The 17,893-nt window shown below is 40.9% G+C and overlaps 1 protein-coding gene across 1 annotated transcript in view; it reads left to right on the top strand.

Moving 5' to 3' along the window:
- dnah5 (dynein, axonemal, heavy chain 5) overlaps window positions 1-17,893 on the top strand; it is a 215,682-nt gene that overhangs the window by 92,257 nt on the left and 105,532 nt on the right. The window contains exons 40-49 of the mRNA XM_059507404.1: window positions 114-221; window positions 398-551; window positions 676-822; window positions 1,544-1,785; window positions 6,510-6,686; window positions 7,668-7,872; window positions 8,597-8,739; window positions 9,390-9,524; window positions 12,247-12,369; window positions 12,877-13,090. Coding sequence (XP_059363387.1) covers window positions 114-221; window positions 398-551; window positions 676-822; window positions 1,544-1,785; window positions 6,510-6,686; window positions 7,668-7,872; window positions 8,597-8,739; window positions 9,390-9,524; window positions 12,247-12,369; window positions 12,877-13,090 — 1,648 coding nt within the window. The remainder of the gene's footprint in view (window positions 1-113; window positions 222-397; window positions 552-675; window positions 823-1,543; window positions 1,786-6,509; window positions 6,687-7,667; window positions 7,873-8,596; window positions 8,740-9,389; window positions 9,525-12,246; window positions 12,370-12,876; window positions 13,091-17,893) is intronic.

Here is a 17,893-nt window from a genome sequence, read left to right as displayed (position 1 = left end):
AGCAACCAATGGACCAAACAGTCATACCTCATGTTGCTGTTTGTTTGATGGTAGGAACTTTCTTATATCAGTATCAGAAATCTTAACAGTGAAATGTGTCTCTGTCATTTAAGATTGATGAGGATGAGCCATTGTTCTTGAGTTTGATTGAGGATCTTTTCCCTGGAATTCAGCTGGATAAAGCTGGATACCCTGATCTGGAGTCAGCCATAGACAAGCAGGTTGGGAAAAAAAAAAAAAAAAAAAAAAAAAAAATATATATATATATATATATATATATATATATATATATATATATATGATCATTAGAACTTAAACCAAAATTACACCAAGGGAACATTTATTATTTGTATATATATATATATTTTTTTTTTTTTTCTCGTTATTTTTTTACTAGGTAGCTGAGTCTGGTCTAATCAATCACCCACCATGGAGGTTAAAGGTCATTCAGCTATACGAGACTCAAAGAGTTCGTCATGGAATGATGGCACTAGGACCCAGCGGAGCAGGAAAAACAACCTGCATTCAAACCCTGATGAAGGCAATGACTGGTAAGAATTAGACATTAGGCACAAACACCAGTTGGCCATGATGTTACCATTAATATTTAATAGGTAATGTAAATATTAAATGTTTTTAATTAATGTGTGATTTTGACTGTAAATTCATGTCTAGATTGTGGCCAGCCTCACAGAGAGATGCGCATGAACCCTAAAGCTATAACTGCACCTCAAATGTTTGGTCGACTTGATGTAGCAACCAATGACTGGACTGATGGAATCTTTTCCACTCTTTGGAGGAAAACACTCAGAGCAAAGAAAGGTAGACTATGTGTTAAAAAAAAGAAAGGAAAAAAATAAAAAAAAAGAGAAAAATATGCATGAAACTTTTTTCAGCTCTAAAACAAACACACTTTCCATTGTTTTATTCACTGATAGGTTATGATTTAGTGAATTTTTTAAAAGAAGGATCAAAACAATAAACCATGCAGATTTATTTTCTAAGCAACCTTTGCTCATTTTTACCAAGAATGCCAATATGAGTGGAGTGCACTTTATCAAAGTAACCTTGTGACGAGTGGGGCGGGGCCGAGGGACGTGGGAACGAGCGAGGCCGGTGGAGTGATTGGGAAATGAACGACACCTGTTCGACCCACCGGCCTTGAGTCCCACGGAGGAGATGGAAGGATATAAAACAGGAGCGACGACAGTGAAGGACATGAGAGGACCAGGCCTGGGTCTGCCTCTCAAACAGGCATTCTTTGCCCTCCCTTTACATAAAAGGCTGTTAAGATGTATAACATATGAAAGAGAATGGTTCCTTTAAATGTGTAAAACACGCTGAAGCCTATCGACTGGGTATTTTAAATCAATTAACAAGTTCAGACGGCAAACAGACCTTTAGACAATAATCGTCAAAGCAATCAGCCATGAGGTATCAGTTGTCTATCATTGATCAAAATGACTGATGGAAGCCACATCATTATGCTTTTGTGTACCTGTATCTGTTTCATTTTTCATTTGTACTTAATTTTTGTGTATAGGGGAACACATATGGATTGTCCTTGATGGGCCAGTTGATGCTATATGGATTGAAAACCTAAACTCAGTCCTGGATGATAACCGCACACTGACACTGGCCAATGGTGACCGCATCCCCATGGCCCCCAATTGCAAGATTGTGTTTGAGCCACACAACATTGATAACGCCTCCCCAGCCACAGTGTCCCGTAATGGAATGGTGTTTATGAGCTCCTCTGTTCTTAACTGGAGCCCTATTTTGGAGGTGGGTGGAACCAGTACTTAATCGTCCTTTTTTTTATTTTATGTTTATTGTATGTTTAGATAATTTAAGCTTATGCTTGAAATGGGGAACAAATTTGCCAGTACCCTCTTGAGGGACCCACACCCCATATTGTATTATCATATGTATTGTTTATTATATTCTTTTTAATAATATGCATATAATACAATATAATATAATCTGAAATTAGCCTTATCACATTGTAGTATACATAAAAAAAGTATAGATCAGATAGTCAGCTAATTTAAATTTAAATTACATTAGGACCAAAAATCACAGCTGTTTTCACATTCAAAATGCATATTTACCAAATGGAAATGATAAATGAATCTTGGCTGATAGCTTGTGATTGAATCACTGAAAAATGCACTTTCATACCCTGGAAACAGGGCTTCAGCTGCTCACGGACAGTGACACTGATGCTTTGACAGGAAAAGTGGCGGTACACTAAAGATAAAAATTTTAAGTGCCGTTACTGCACATACTGGCCTTCTTAATGGACTGAATTGAAGTAATCAAAAAAAAAATTAACTATTCAAGTCAGGTCAGGTCAGGTCACCTTTATTTATATAGCGCTTTAAACAAAATACATTGCGTCAAAGCAACTGAACAACATTCATTAAGAAAACAGTGTGTCAATAATGCAAAATGACAGTTAAAGGCAGTTCATCATTGAATACTGAAGTAAAGAAAGGCATCCACAGAACCACGAAGTAACCAGTGGTTATGCTAGTTATTTATTTTTCTCCACTCTGAATTAATGGAGTCTAAAATAACAAAGGCATTTCACTCTGTCTTTACAAGAGACTTCAAAGTAGAGTCCTGCACGGGTTCGGGTACCCGACGGGTGACCCGCAAATTTGGCTGAAACGGGTGAAAAATATCCAACTGTGTCGGATACGGGTGCTGGTCAGGTCGGACACAGGGGAAACACGGGTCTAAACACAGGTTCAAAACAGTCACATGCAAACGTAAAAATAGGCCTACGTTCCACTTTTTAAAAAATCACAACCGCGCGAACGGCTGCATGAGTCATTAGTTAACAGACGTAAAAGATCAGATAGCTGTTTTTTTTCCGTTGTTTTTGTTTTCCGTTTATATATATATATATACACAGAATCTGAATTAAAATGTTTGATTTAAGCCTATTTCAAAATTTGTGTCATAAAATTATATCGCGCATACAGCTCAACTAACGCGATCGTTATAAAGGTGTTTAAACAACAATACACTTCCACTTGCATGTATTTGACAATCTGAATATCAGATATTTCATTCCATAGCTAACACATTTGTGAATATGGGCCTAATCTAGGCTATCCAGGGTTGTTGTTTTTTTTTAATTGCATCTGAAAATGACTTTGTGCAGCTCATTCACGTGCGCTCTGGCGCAGATCCGCCTCTCGCGATGCTCAGCTGTGAACGATTTAAAAATGGGTGCGTTCGACTTGAAGCACAACCTCAGACGGTGGTATGATTCGCTCTTTTGTTGTTCTGTTTTCTTTCAGGATCAAAAATACAACAAATGAAAGCGTTTATCTGTATTTCCGACTGATGAGAACTATGCATATACATTCATAAATCAGTCAATTTTGTATTTTATTATGAGACAATTTATTCTAATGTGATCAGTGACTCAAGCACTGATGGACCACAGAGCACGTATTTCGACATTTGCAGTAAAAACGTGAAATATACATTCTCCGAAAATGCATTTAATACCAATATATTGAAACGTCTGTTTATATACTCCATTAATAAAGGAGTCCAGACATTGGAAAAATATCAGTCCACATGCGTTTTATATTTAATATGAGGGAAATAGACATGCATGCATGCGTGACACAAAAAATGTTTAACTTTTAGGTAGCAAAATATTTTTTAGTAATTCTGTCAATTACACTAAAGTTATTATATTGTCTGCTGTATATTTGCTTCTTATTTATTAAATACGGGCAATTGATTGATAAAACATTGATCAAAATTAAGATAAATCGTATAAAAATACGAATATCTTTTAAAAAGAGTTTTCCATAAATAACTTCTGTATGACCTGGCAATAAAATTAGAAAAAAGTCAAAGTCAAAGTCACCTTTATTTATATAGCGCTTTAAACAAATACATTGCGTCAAAGCAACTGAACAACATTCATTAGGAAAACAGTGTCAATAATGCAAAAATGATAGTTAAAGGAAGTTCATCACTGGATTCAGTTATGTCATCTCTGTTCAGTTAAATAGTGTCTGTGCATTTATTTGCAATCAAGTCAACGATATTGCTGTAGATGAAGTGTCCCCAACTAAGCAAGCCAGAGGCGACAGCGGCAAGGAACCGAAACTCCATCGGTGACAGAATGGAGAAAAAAACCTTGGGAGAAACCAGGCTCAGTTGGGGGGCCAGTTCTCCTCTGACCAGACGAAACCAGTAGTTCAATTCCAGGCTGCAGCAAAGTCAGATTGTGCAGAAGAATCATCTGTTTCCTGTGGTCTTGTCCTGGTGCTCCTATTAGACAAGGCCTTTACAGGGGATCTGTATCTGGGGCTCTAGTTGTCCTGGTCTCCGCTGTCTTTCAGGGATGTAGAGGTCCTTTCTAGGTGCTGATCCAGCATCTGGTCTGGATACGTACTGGATCCGGGTGACTGCAGTGACCCTCTGATCTGGACACAGACTGGATCTGGTGGCCACGGTGACCTCGGAACAAGAGAGAAACAGACAAATATTAGCGTAGATGCCATTCTTCTAATGATGTAGCAAGTACATAGTTTGTTATGGGAAGTGTTTCCGGTTCCGGTTTACCTAATTAATGCAGCCTAAAAATTCTTTAACGGATTTGGATAATAAAAGCATATTAGTATGTTATGTGTATGCCAGGTTAAAGAGATGGGTCTTTAATCTAGATTTAAACTGCAAGAGTGTGTCTGCCTCCCGAACATTGTTAGGTAGGTAATTCCAGAGTTTAGGCGCCAAATAGGAAAAGGACCGCCCGCAGTTGATTTTGATATTCTAGGTATTATCAAATTCCCTGAGTTTTGAGAACGTAGCGGACGTAGAGGATTATAATGTAAAAGGAGCTCATTCAAATACTGAGGTGCTAAACCATTCAGGGCTTTATAAGTAATAAGCAATATTTTAAAATCCATACGATGCTTGATAGGGAGCCAGTGCAGTGTTGACAGGACCGGGCTAATATGGTCATACTTCCTGGTTCTAGTAAGAACTCTTGCTGCTGCATTTTGGACTAGCTGTAGTTTGTTTACTAAGCGTGCAGAACAACCACCCAATAAAGCATTACAATAATCTAACCTTGAGGTCATAAATGCATGGATTAACATTTCTGCATTTGACATTGAGAGCATAGGCCGTAATTTAGATATATTTTTGAGATGGAAAAATGCAGTTTTACAAATGTTAGAAACGTGGCTTTCTAAGGAAAGATTGCGATCAAATAGCACACCTAGGTTCCTAAATGATGACGAAGAATTGACAGAGCAACCATCAAGTCTTAGACAGTGTTCTAGGTTATTACAAGCAGAGTTTTTAGGTCCTATAATTAACACCTCTGTTTTTTCAGAATTTAGCAGTAAGAAATTACTCGTCATCCAGTTTTTTTATATCGACTATGCAATCCATTAGTTTTTCAAATTGGTGTGTTTCACCGGGCTGCAAAGAAATATAGAGCTGAGTATCATCAGCATAACAGTGAAAGCTAACACCATGTTTCCTGATGATATCTCCCAAGGGTAACATATAAAGCGTGAAGAGTAGCGGCCCTAGTACTGAGCCTTGAGGTACTCCATACTGCACTTGTGATCGATAGGATACATCTTCATTCACTGCTACGAACTGATGACGGTCATATAAGTACGATTTAAACCATGCTAATGCACTTCCACTGATGCCAACAAAGTGTTCAAGTCTATGCAAAAGAATGTTGTGGTCAATTGTGTCAAACGCAGCACTAAGGTCCAATAAAACTAATAGAGAGATACACCCACGATCAGATGATAAGAGCAGATCATTTGTAACTCTAAGGAGAGCAGTCTCAGTACTATGATACGGTCTAAATCCTGACGGGAAATCCTCACATATACCATTTTTCTCTAAGAAGGAATATAATTGTGAGGATACCACCTTTTCTAGTATCTTGGACAGAAAAGGGAGATTCGAGATTGGTCTATAATTAACTAGTTCTTTGGGGTCAAGTTGTGGTTTTTTGATGAGAGGCTTAATAAGAGCCAGTTTGAAGGTTTTGGGGACATATCCTAATGACAATGAGGAATTAATAATAGTCAGAAGAGGATCTATGACTTCTGGAAGCATAGTGTGTCTAATGTGATTGGCTTAACTGATTTGATTTTGGGTGCGGGTCAGGTGTCGGTTCTATTTTAAGCGGGTCGGGTCGGGTGCGGATTTTAATCAGTGCTGCTGTCAGAAAACGGGTCGGATGCGGTTTTAAGCACTGCGGGTACGGGCGGGTGCGGATTTACAAAATCGGACCCGTGCAGCTCTCTGCTTCAAAGTGTTAAACTGTTTAATGAAAGAAGAGTAAATGAGGGAGAGCCAGAGAAAGACAGAGAAGAAGGACAAATATTTTTGAGCTCTAAAAGATACTTAATTTAATTTCTGTTTGTGGACTTCTGTCTTCCACTCTCTGTGTGTTCTTCCCAACAGGTTTTTCATTTGTGTGTTTGTGTGTGTGCTCTCAGGGCTGGCTGAAGAACCGTTCCCCTCAGGAAGGAGTGGTCCTGAGGGAGCTCTTCTCTTCCTCCTTTCCCGAACTGTATCGGTTCTGCATTCAATCTTTGCAGTATAAAATGGACATGCTGGAGGCCTTCATCATCATGCAGTGCATAAACATGCTGCAAGGACTCATTCAGCCCAAGGTTGCATTTTAACCAAGATTTTGCAACCATGAAAGACTTGCCTTCTGTTTTGTATGTTAAAAATAAGGGTTTTAAACTTTGATTTTTTTTGTCATTAAAGAACAGAGCTGTAGTGATTAGTACATACACCAGGGGTTGCCAATTAGCAGACTGCTGTTTTGGCACTATATCCTATAATATTTTTTTATCTAACCCCAGACCCTTTATGCTCCTAACTACTATAAGCTGCTAAATAATACTATTTCACTGCATTTCATACAGTGATATTTTACTTATCTTGACAGTGGTTGCATCAAACTGAAATTGAATGCTTTTTGATCAACTGAAGAAAATCAGATGTCAACTTATTATTATATTATATGATATAAGCAAAAAAAGAGCTTAAAACAGTCTACAGATATGAATATAATGAATTCCTGACCAGTTTTAATATTCGTCCCTTACAGATTTTCCCCTTATCTGAAAGTCATGATGAATATGATAACATTGTTCATATTCATTTTTTGAATATGATTCATTGTTCCCAGTAAATGTCATGCATTATCCCTAAACCTGACATTCATAAAGCAGTTAGTTATGAGATTATGAGCACATTATACAAAGGCTCCTTAAATCTACTTACAATGTTAGCCAAAGCTTCATATGTCACAATTTAGTGTTACATGCACGTTCTGTTTGACCTTTAGAAATAAATAGGCTTTTATTTATTACAAGTGTGATATGTATAATTAAATGACATTGAACATTATGATTGGCTAGCCTTCTCGCATGTGAAGTAGCTTACAACACACTTGCCAAGTGTATTATTGTAGTTTGCACAATTTATTTTTGGTTTGGATATGTTTGATTAAGCATAATATCTGTTCTCTTGGTTTATTGTGCAAAAATAAATAAATGTTTATCATGCAAAAATAAATAAATGATCAGGCCTGTGTGCTCTGATATACTTTTGATGATGTCTTTGATATTGTAACCCATCAGGAGCAGGGAGGGGAGCTGTCTCGTGAGCACATGGAGCGTCTGTATGTCTTTGCTCTGATGTGGAGTGTGGGAGCCCTGTTGGAGCTGGATGATCGAATTAAGTTAGAGAGATGGCTCCGTCACCATGATGGCATTCACCTTGACCTTCCCAACATCCCTCCCCACAGCGAGGACACTATGTTTGACTTTTACGTCACTAATGATGGTATCTAATATACTTGCACATTTCCTTCTCCCCAGTGTTATATTTGCTATATTTTTGCATCTATCAGTCAATACATTTATCTTGGTCAATTATGGTTCTGTTTTCTACAACTCCTCCATGTATCTAAAGTAATTAGGTAAATTGTAATTAGGTGTACTAATCAATATAGAAACTTTGATCTAATTGAAAAAAATATGTTTTTCCAATGACAGGGTAAATGACAACAAAACACTAACAGTTTTTCTTCTGTACAGGAACATGCAAGGAAATTACTCCCTCTGTCAGTACAATTCAAGCTGCAGGCTACAGAGTTTCTCTGACATTTATGTGTATAGAGAGGCGAATTTGCTAGCTTATGGAGAATACTGAATCTTTATTCTGCCTCAAGACAAATCTGACACTCAAAGTTTTGTTTAAAACTGATTCTGTCTTTGTTGGGGGTTTTTGGAGGGCCACAATATGAGTATATTTCGCGCTGACTTGTTGTTTTCACAGCTAAAGCATAAAACAGAATAGCTTAGATCCAAAAGTCTCTGTTTTTCACAAGGTCATTTAGAAATTTTATTGCAAAATATTGAACACTTTGCAATTCAGAACCAGAGCTAATAACCCTATTTAATTACAGAACACATTGGCTTTCTAGAATTTTAATGAAAGTGCTTGCGTGATGCTCTATTTAGAGTGCTGACAATAACAAACAATTTAGCTATTGTTTATTTTGCAGGCCACTGGGTTCATTGGAATACCAGAGTAGAAGAGTATATTTACCCACCTGACTCCACACCAGAGTATGGCTCCATACTGGTGCCCAATGTAGACAATGTTCGCACTGACTTTCTCATTCAGACCATTGCAAAGCAGGGCAAGGTGAGCGCCATTAAAAGTTCTGTGTGATTATTTGTACAGCATCGTTTTTGCAAGATTACATGCAACTGACTGCGATTTTCTTTTGAGGGATTTCGCCATTTTACTCAATTATTATTGAAAATTCTGTCATAAATTAATCAACACCTTTTTTATATTTTGTTTTCTGTGAGACAGCGGTGCACCATAAACCGATTCATAGTTGTAGTCCACTGTTTTGTGCATTTCAATTCCAAGTCTTCAAAATAAATTATAAAACTGTATTCGGAAAAGGTCCATAATGTATCCATTATGCATAGATAATTGTCCCTTTCTGCTGTTACATTCAACATTGCTTTTGTTTAACATTACAAATTGGAGCATCAAGCAATTTACGAACCAGATTTGCAGCAATAATGCTAATTGACATCAGCTGTCTTGAGTGATATGCAACACAACATGCTGAATTTGAGTTACAGCAAGTTTTTACTTGAGAGATGCAAGGTCAACCTTTTGGAAATGTGGACCAGGGAATGGCTTGCTAAGAACTTAACTTAAATTTATTTCCGAAACTTATGCAAAGTTAACCTTTGCTGTCAGAGCACTGACACATTTATAATTTTTTTGTATTTTGATAAAGTAGAGTCTACTTACATTTTCTTCATGTGTTTCAGGCTGTGCTTTTGATAGGAGAGCAGGGCACTGCCAAAACTGTCATGATCAAAGGCTGCATGTCCAAATACGACCCAGAGTCCCACACTGCCAAGAGTCTCAATTTCTCTTCTGCCACCACACCTCTTATGTTTCAGGTACATAAAGACAGTGTTTTTTCCCCAAAACATGTTCAGTATTTTGCTATATTTGTCTTTCATCAGCAGGTATTTGGGTAACACTGTCAATGAAGTATGCACATATATGCTTGTAATGCATTTATGATGAAATATTAATTTAATATTTGTGGACTAACTAACTAAAGTTGTGATGCTAGTAACTACATTTTAGTACCAAGACAGTAGGTCTCATATTTTTACAGTAGCATAGCTTTTTATTTTTTCTCAGCAATATGAAAAAAGTTAGTTATGCTTGGAGACTTCAACATCCACCTAGATAAACCTCAGGCTGCAGATTTCCACACTCTGCTTGCCTCTTTCAAACGACATGCGCCAATGATCATGTACTGGTTACTCCACTGCACACCTCGGATCACTTACTCACTCTTAACCTCAACATGGTTCCTGACAAAACACATACCCCCAACATGTCATCTTTCCACGTAACCTACACTCACTCTCACCTTCCCGGCTATCTGCTATGGTTTCATCTTCGCTTTCTCGCCCTAAACAGTTATGATCTCTTAATGCTAACACTGCTACTGATACTTTCTGCTCCACTCTTACATCTTGTTTAGACACTGTCTGCCTCTTGACTTCCAGACCAGCCCATACCAACCCTTCTGCCCCTTTGCTGTCTGATGTTCTCTGTGAACATTGTTCTAAGCTCAGGGTTGCTGAAAGGGTATGGTGCAAATCAAAAAATCCTACTGACCTTAAAGGGATAGTTCTTACATAGTATTCAAAATAATAATATTTATAAGTCAATGGCAACCACCAACAGCAATCTTCAAAATAACTTATTTTATGTCCAACATAAGAAAGCAACTCATACAGGTATGGAATGACATGAGGGTGAATAAATGATGACAGAATTTTAATTTTTGGGTGAACTATCCCTTTAATGCTTATCAGTCAATCCTCTCTTCCTTCTCTGCTAATGTCTCCACTGCTAAAAGGGCATACTATCATAACAAAATTAACAATTCCTCTAATTCCCCATGCTCTTTAAAACATTTTCCTCCCTCCTTTGTCCTCCTCCTGCCTCTCCTTCATCAACTCTGACAGCTGACGACCTTCACTCATTCTTCATTAATAAAATTAAAACCATCGGTGCAGGTTTCCACACCACAATTGGTCAAGCTTACCAGCAAACATACACTGGTTCACATCCTTCTCTTCACTTTCTGAGGCAGAAGTCTCTTAACTCATCCCATCTAATCTCCTTCAAGTCATTTTTCCTGCAGTTACACCTGCACACACTTGCATCATTAACACATCCCTTCACACTGGTGTTTTTCCCTCAGCATTTAGACAGGCTTGTATAACCCCTCTACTTAAGAAACACACCCATCTCTTTTAGAGAACTACAGACAGGTTTCCCTTCCCTTCTTTCATTGCAAAAACAATTGAACGAGCTGTGTTCCGCCAAGGCTCTGCTTTTCTCACACAGAACAACTTCCTCGACAGTAACCAGTCTGGTTTCATAAGTGAACATTCAACCGAGACTGCTTTGATCTCAGTTGTTGAAGCCCTAAGGCTGGCAAGAGTGGATTTCGAATCTTCAGTACTTATCTTGCTGGATCTCTCCGCTGCTTTTGACATGGTTAACTTTCAGATCCTCCTGTCAGCCCTGTTGGCAAAGGGAATCTCAGGAATTGCACTCCAGTGGTTTGAGTCTTACCTCTCAGATAGGTCCTTCAAGGGCTCAGTTCTTGGACCAATTCTCTTCTCTGTCTACATGTCATCACAATATTATGTCATTCAGAAACATGGCTTTTCATATCACTGCAATGCTGATGACACTCAACTCAATCTCTCATTCCATCCTGATAATCTGACGATACCTACTCGTATCTCAGCTTCTCTAACAGACATTTCTTGCTGTATGAAGGACCATCACCTTCAACTCAACCTTGCCAAGACAGAACTGCTTGTGGTTACATGAACACAATAGCAAATCCACAAACTTGAATGGCTACTTAAATACATTTAGAAAGTAGCAGCTGCTTTATTTATGGGGTTTCCAGGGTAACGGCTGCATTTTCTGCAGCTTACTGCCATCTGGTGTCAGAGAGAGAATGTGCTTTCATTCAGTGTGACTCGTGTTCCCCTATGTGCTTCTCATGCGTGCTTGTTTACATCAGAGCGCACATGTTTCTTTTAAGCAGCATAAATCGTGTTGTGCATTTTGACCAGTTGATGGGAAAAGTATTCTTAAAATGCATTCCAAATTATTAATAATTTGAAATATAGAATTATTCATGGTATTTAGATGTGCCCATGACAACAATACTGTGCAATTCATATGTGATATACCGCATTACCGAATACCACGCATGTCTAATAATATATATATATATATATGATATAAACCTTTCTACGCTAACTGAGACATGTTATATCATTGCACTCTTGTTGATTTTGATTGCTTCCATTGTCCTCATTTGTAAGTCACTTTGGATAAAAGTGTCTGCTAAATGACTAACTGTAAATGTAAACTAAAATTGCTGCTACTCTCAGTTACTCACTGAACAGACGCAGAGAGGTATTTGTGTGTGTGCAGCCAGAATATTTTCATATTATAAATTATATATTATATTATAAATTTCATCTGTGCTTCCTAATTAATGAGTAGCTGTTATATGTGTTTGTGTGTATTTGCATGTTTATGACTGTTTCTGTGGCTGGGACTTTTTAGCGTTCTGTGGAGAGTTATGTAGATAAACGAATGGGAACCACTTACGGCCCTCCGGCAGGGAAAAAAATGTCCATCTTTATTGACGACATCAATATGCCTGTGATCAATGAGTGGGGTGACCAGGTAAGAAACTGCATATGAGAAAAGCTGCTTAATAGTTTCTTTAAGATGCATGATGTAACACACTATTTATTTAATTGTTTTATTTATTTTTTTATGTTGTTTAATTCCCAAGAAGCACAGGTGAATTCAACAGTTTCTAGATTTACCTGCATTATATTCACTAATCACCCAAAATATATTTTTATATATTTGTTACTGCTGTTACAGGCAAATAGGTCTCCTTTATATTGGAATGAAGTTTATTATTCACAAAATTCAGCATTGTTTGCCTTGACATTATTTTGTTTAAAGGAGACAGTTGTGTACATTTTCTCTTAAACATGTCAGCAGTCATTTATCAAATTATGATATAATAAATTGTGATTATAAATCAAGACACTTGATTTGCATAATTCCTTTTTTAGTGCACTGGTGCTAAAACATATATTTCTCAACAGTACTCTCTATTCGCTAAGTTTGAGAAAAAAAAAAAAAAATGTTAACAGAGCCCATTTACTTTCTTCACAGGTGACCAATGAGATAGTTCGGCAGCTTATGGAGCAAAATGGCTTCTTTAACCTGGAGAAACCAGGAGAGTTCACCAACATTGTGGATATCCAGTTCTTGGCAGCTATGATTCATCCTGGAGGGGGACGAAATGACATCCCCCAGAGACTGAAGAGACAGTTTTCTATTTTCAACTGTAGTCTTCCTTCCAATGCCTCTATAGACAAGATTTTTGGTGAGTATTTTGGTCTCAAAATTGTAGCAGTAACATGAAATAACAGACAAAGAGTGAAAACGTACTCGGTTACTAACGTAACCTCGGTTCTCTCTAGAAGAGGGAACGAGTACTGCGTCTTAGCTAAGACGCTAAGGGAAAAGTCTCTTTTCACGAAATACTGAAGCAAAAAATTATCCTTAATTTTGAATTTTTGTAAAGCGCATTTGCAGCAGTACACAGCCATAGGCGAGACGGCTCGCTCGCTCATTGGCTGCTCTGCAGCAAGTGCACAGCCTATCGAGCGCAGGCTGATGCAATATCAGACCAATTAGGACGCTTCGCGCCCATCACGCCACTTCCCGCCGAAACGGGTGTGGCCCAACCCTATAAAAGGAGCTCGAAAAGGCTGACTCACCTGATTTATTTCATCGCCGAAGCGAACCAGAGTGAATCGTACGCATGGCAGAGAACGCAGTACTCGTTCCCTCTTCTAGAGAGAACCGAGGTTACGTTAGTAACCGAGTACGTTCTCTTACGAGAGTTCTCTCGTACTGCGTCTTAGCTAAGACGCTACGGGAACCCCATGTAAAACGCCGTGCACGCAGGGATCACACACCAATAAACCTGAAGCAACGCCCAGGATATACAGTGTACAGTCACCCGAGGGACTCACAGAGAGTCCAGGACAGGAAAGGGGGGGAGCCCTCCGTCCCATATCTAGCAGCACCCGTAGATGCGGCAATATAACATCACACAGTCGAGGCAAGGCCTGACCAATGTGGCAATGCGGGTCTTACGCAATACTGCCCATATAACAGTCAGCAGCGCATAATGCTCACGAACTCAGAATTCCCATCACAGGGCCCTGATTCGGCTATACCGACAGCAGCCTTGCTTGCAAGGCGGGAACCTCCAGGTTATAGAACCTGATAAATGCAGACGGCGAGGCCCAACCTGCCGCCATACATATATCCTGCAAGGAGATCCCAGTAGACCACGCCCACGACGAGGCGACGCCCCTTGTGGAGTGTGCTCTGACGCCCAGTGGGCACTGAAGGCTCCTGGAAGCGTAAGCTAACGCTATGGCATCAACTATCCATCTGGATAGAGTCTGTCTCGAAACAGCCATTCCCTTGGAACGTCCACTGAACGGGACAAACAGCTGCTCAGTCTGTCGAAAGACAGCGGAGCGAGACACATAAGCTCTTAAAACCCTAACAGGGCAAAGAAGACTCGAGTCTCCATCCTCTCCTGACACCGACTGGGCAGACAGGGCAATAACCTAAACCCGAAACGGCGTGTTGAGGGACTTCGGCACATAACCGTGCCTAGGTTTGAGTATGACCCTTGAGTCATTAGGCCCATACTCCAAGCACGACAGGCTTACCGAGAGCGCGTGCAGGTCACCCACACGCTTCACTGAAGCGAGAGCCAACAAGAATACTGTCTTGAACGACAGATGCTGGAGGCTAATCGATTGGATAGGCTCAGAAGGGGGACCCTTCATGGCCTCCAAAACCGCCGCGAGGTCCCATATAGGGACTGACGGAGGTCTGGGAGGATTCAGCCTCCTAGCTCCTCTAAGGAAGCGGATGACCAAATCGTTCCTTCCTATTGACTGACCGAGCGCTGTTCAGAAAACGCTGCGATGGCCGCCACATAAACTTCGAGCGTGGATGGGGCTCTGCCCTTATCCAACAGCTCCTGTAGGAAGGAGAGAACCTCAGTCACCTCACAACTAACGACGGAGCTCTAGCCTGAGTGATGGTATTTAGCACTCCCATGGGGAGATCCATGGAGAGCCAGAATCAGCCAGTCGTCCAAATAGTTCAGTAGTTCAATAGTAAACGTACGAGGAGCTACGGACAAGCCGAACGGCAGGACTGCAAACTGGTATGCCTGGCCCTCGAAGGCGAATCTCAAATATCGCCTGTGACTTGACGCCATCTGTATTTGAAAATACGCGTCCTTCAGATCTATTGACATGAACCAGTCTCCTCTGCGAATATGCGCGAGGAGCTTCCTGGTCGTAAGCATTCTGAAACTGCGTTTCACCAATGCCTTGTTCAGCTGTCTTAGATCCAGTATGGGCCTGAGACCCCTGTCTCTCTTGGGCACTAGAAAGTATCTGCTGTACAGCCCCCCCTCGCTTTGAGCTTGAGACACAGGCTCTACAGCCCCTCTGCTCAAAAGTTTTGATATTTCGGCCTGAAGTATGCGTGCTACTTCTGTTTTGACCGTGGTTTCGACGTGCGCTAAAAAGCGCGGAGGGCGTCGAAAAAACTGTAGCGAGTAGCCTTTCCTTATAATGCCTAGCACCAAATCCGAAACCCCTGGAAGCGCTGAACATGCATCTGCATGAATGGCTAAGGGCTGGATGCGAAGCGCGCTCTGTTGACTGAGCAACGGCGGCGCTTCGGTGTGCTGTAACATGGGCGTTACGCCTGTGGCATTTGAGGCGGGGAGCGCGCTGATCACAGCGGGCAGATCGCTCCTCCTCGACCCCGTCCCGGCGCTTAACCGATTGAGGGAGGGCTGAGCGGGTCCCGTGGGACTCGTGATGTCTGCGAGTAACTGTGGGCTGCAAGTGTGCACATTTACTGCTTTCGACTCGCTGTCTGCCTGGGCAGAGCGTACGTGCACGGGTTTCATTTTTACAGATACCACGCGCCGTGTGTGACATAGTGTTTGTGGGCACTGAGGAGTGGGCACGTTTACTATGTGGAGCGCGTGACCGATCTGAGTCGATCTTATAGGCGCGAGCCCTGTGTGCAGGGCTGTGCTTATATGTGGAGATGGGCACTGAGCAGTGGGCATCATCACTACATTTATAGCACCATCGGCCGTGGCCGGACAAATGTGCATGGGTTTCGTTTTTACAGAAACCACATGACGCGTGTGACATAGTAATTGTGGGCACTGAGGAGTGGGAACGTTTACTATGCAGTGCGCGCGATCGACTTGAGTCGCTTTCATGGGCGCGAGCCCTGTGTGAAGGGCTGTGCTTATATGTGGAGATGGGCACTGAGCAGTGGGCATCGTCACTACATTTATAGCACCATCGGCCGTGGCCGGGACACCAGAAATTACACCTTTTTCGGGAAAATATCTAGTTGAAACGCTGAAACAGTCACAATCCCTGGAACTGAAACAGCGGCGCTCTTAGGTGAGAGTTCGGCCGCGGCGACCCCTACACCGGCGCTTTCCTAGGATGGCTTCGGGGCTCCCGGCCTCACCGTAATCCTCTGCCGCGGAGGATTCAATTAGTTGACTACTCTAACGATTATTTTTATTTCAATAAATAATTAATCTAATGTTCTTTTTTTGATTAGCTAATGAATCCTTTGGATAACTTTACAAAAAAATATAAGTACAACTTCTAATATAATATTTCAACCTTTATTCATTTTCAACCAATGTGGTTGAAGTTTTTACAGTATACAAAAATAAAGAGGCAAAGAAAATTATTTTACTATGGTAAATAGGAGTTTACGATAGCGCTCATAATTAAACCACAAATTTTAGCCACAAATTTACAGTTGTCTGAGACGTCATGAAATGTTCTTTAGCATCACAAACCATAAAATGTAATCAGGGTTCTGCTATGGTTTAGCATGGTTTACAGAGATCTGGAGCTGATTCTGGGTAGCTCGGTGGTCTGTGACTGTTGAATCATGGCGCACTGTCTTTTAAGGGGCCTTTCACATATCGCGTCTTTTGTGCACTCAAGTTCGTTATTTCCAAAGTAGGTACGCGGTATGCGCGCTCATAATGGAAGCGACGCGGTCGCGACGAGCACGCGAAAACAGGCACGTCCGCACCACATCGAGTTAAAAACATCTCAACTTTCAGAATGCCGCAAGCGCACCGCGGGTCATGTGATAAGAACTAACCAATCAGCTTCATCCTTTCCCGTAACAACGTTGAAAGCTCAGCTAAGATGAAGGAACTGCTGATCATAGCTGTATATGGATTGCCATTTTGAAATAAATTTAGTAGCAGAGCTAATGCAAGCGATTTTTAGTTCTGCAAATCCATTTATCCTTTGCTGAAATTTCCGCATCTTCATGGAGAGAGCACGTCATGGTTGCTTAGCAACGGCAGACCTCCCAGGGGCGCAACTACCCGAGCACTTTGGGGAAAAAGGAGAAAGCGGCGCGACTAGCGTTTTCCACGCGTTTTTAGGCGCGATATGTGAATGGCCCCTAACGCGTGTTCGAAACCCGAGCCAACACAGAAATTTAATTTATTTTTTATTTTATCCTTACTTCAGCCGCTACGGGTGATCATACCAGTAACTTGTAATCATTACAAGAATATCAGCAATGCAATGAGCAAGTCGGAGGGTAGTGGAGATGGCATCATCGGTCGAGCGGATGGACCGATATGCAAACTGGAAGGGGTCCAGGGAGGGGGGGAGGGCAGACTTGATGTGGTGCATGACTAGCCGTTCAAAGCACTTCATGAGGACGGTAGTCATTGAAGCAGGATGTAGATGGCTTCTTCAGAACTGGAATGATGGTGGTAGTTTTAAAACATGTGGGAGCAACAGCCTGACTCAGTGAGATGTTGAAAATGTCTGTGAAGACATCAGTGAGTTCTGCTGCACAGTCTCTCAGTACACGCCCAGGGATGTTGTCAGGACCCGGAGCATTGCGTGCATTGATCCTGCTGAAGGATCTACTCACGCTGTCTGGGGTCAGCGTCATCACCTGGTCGCCGGGAGGATGTGGAGTCTTCTGTGCAGTGGTGCTGTTTTGTTGCTCAAAGCGAGCGAAGAAGGTGTTCAGCTCATTTAGCAGAGAGATGTTGTTGTCATAG

Source organism: Carassius carassius, chromosome 24 (assembly GCF_963082965.1).
Source record: "Carassius carassius chromosome 24, fCarCar2.1, whole genome shotgun sequence".
NCBI classification, from domain to species: Eukaryota; Metazoa; Chordata; class Actinopteri; order Cypriniformes; family Cyprinidae; genus Carassius; species Carassius carassius.
This window is presented reverse-complemented; position numbering and strand designations above follow the sequence as displayed.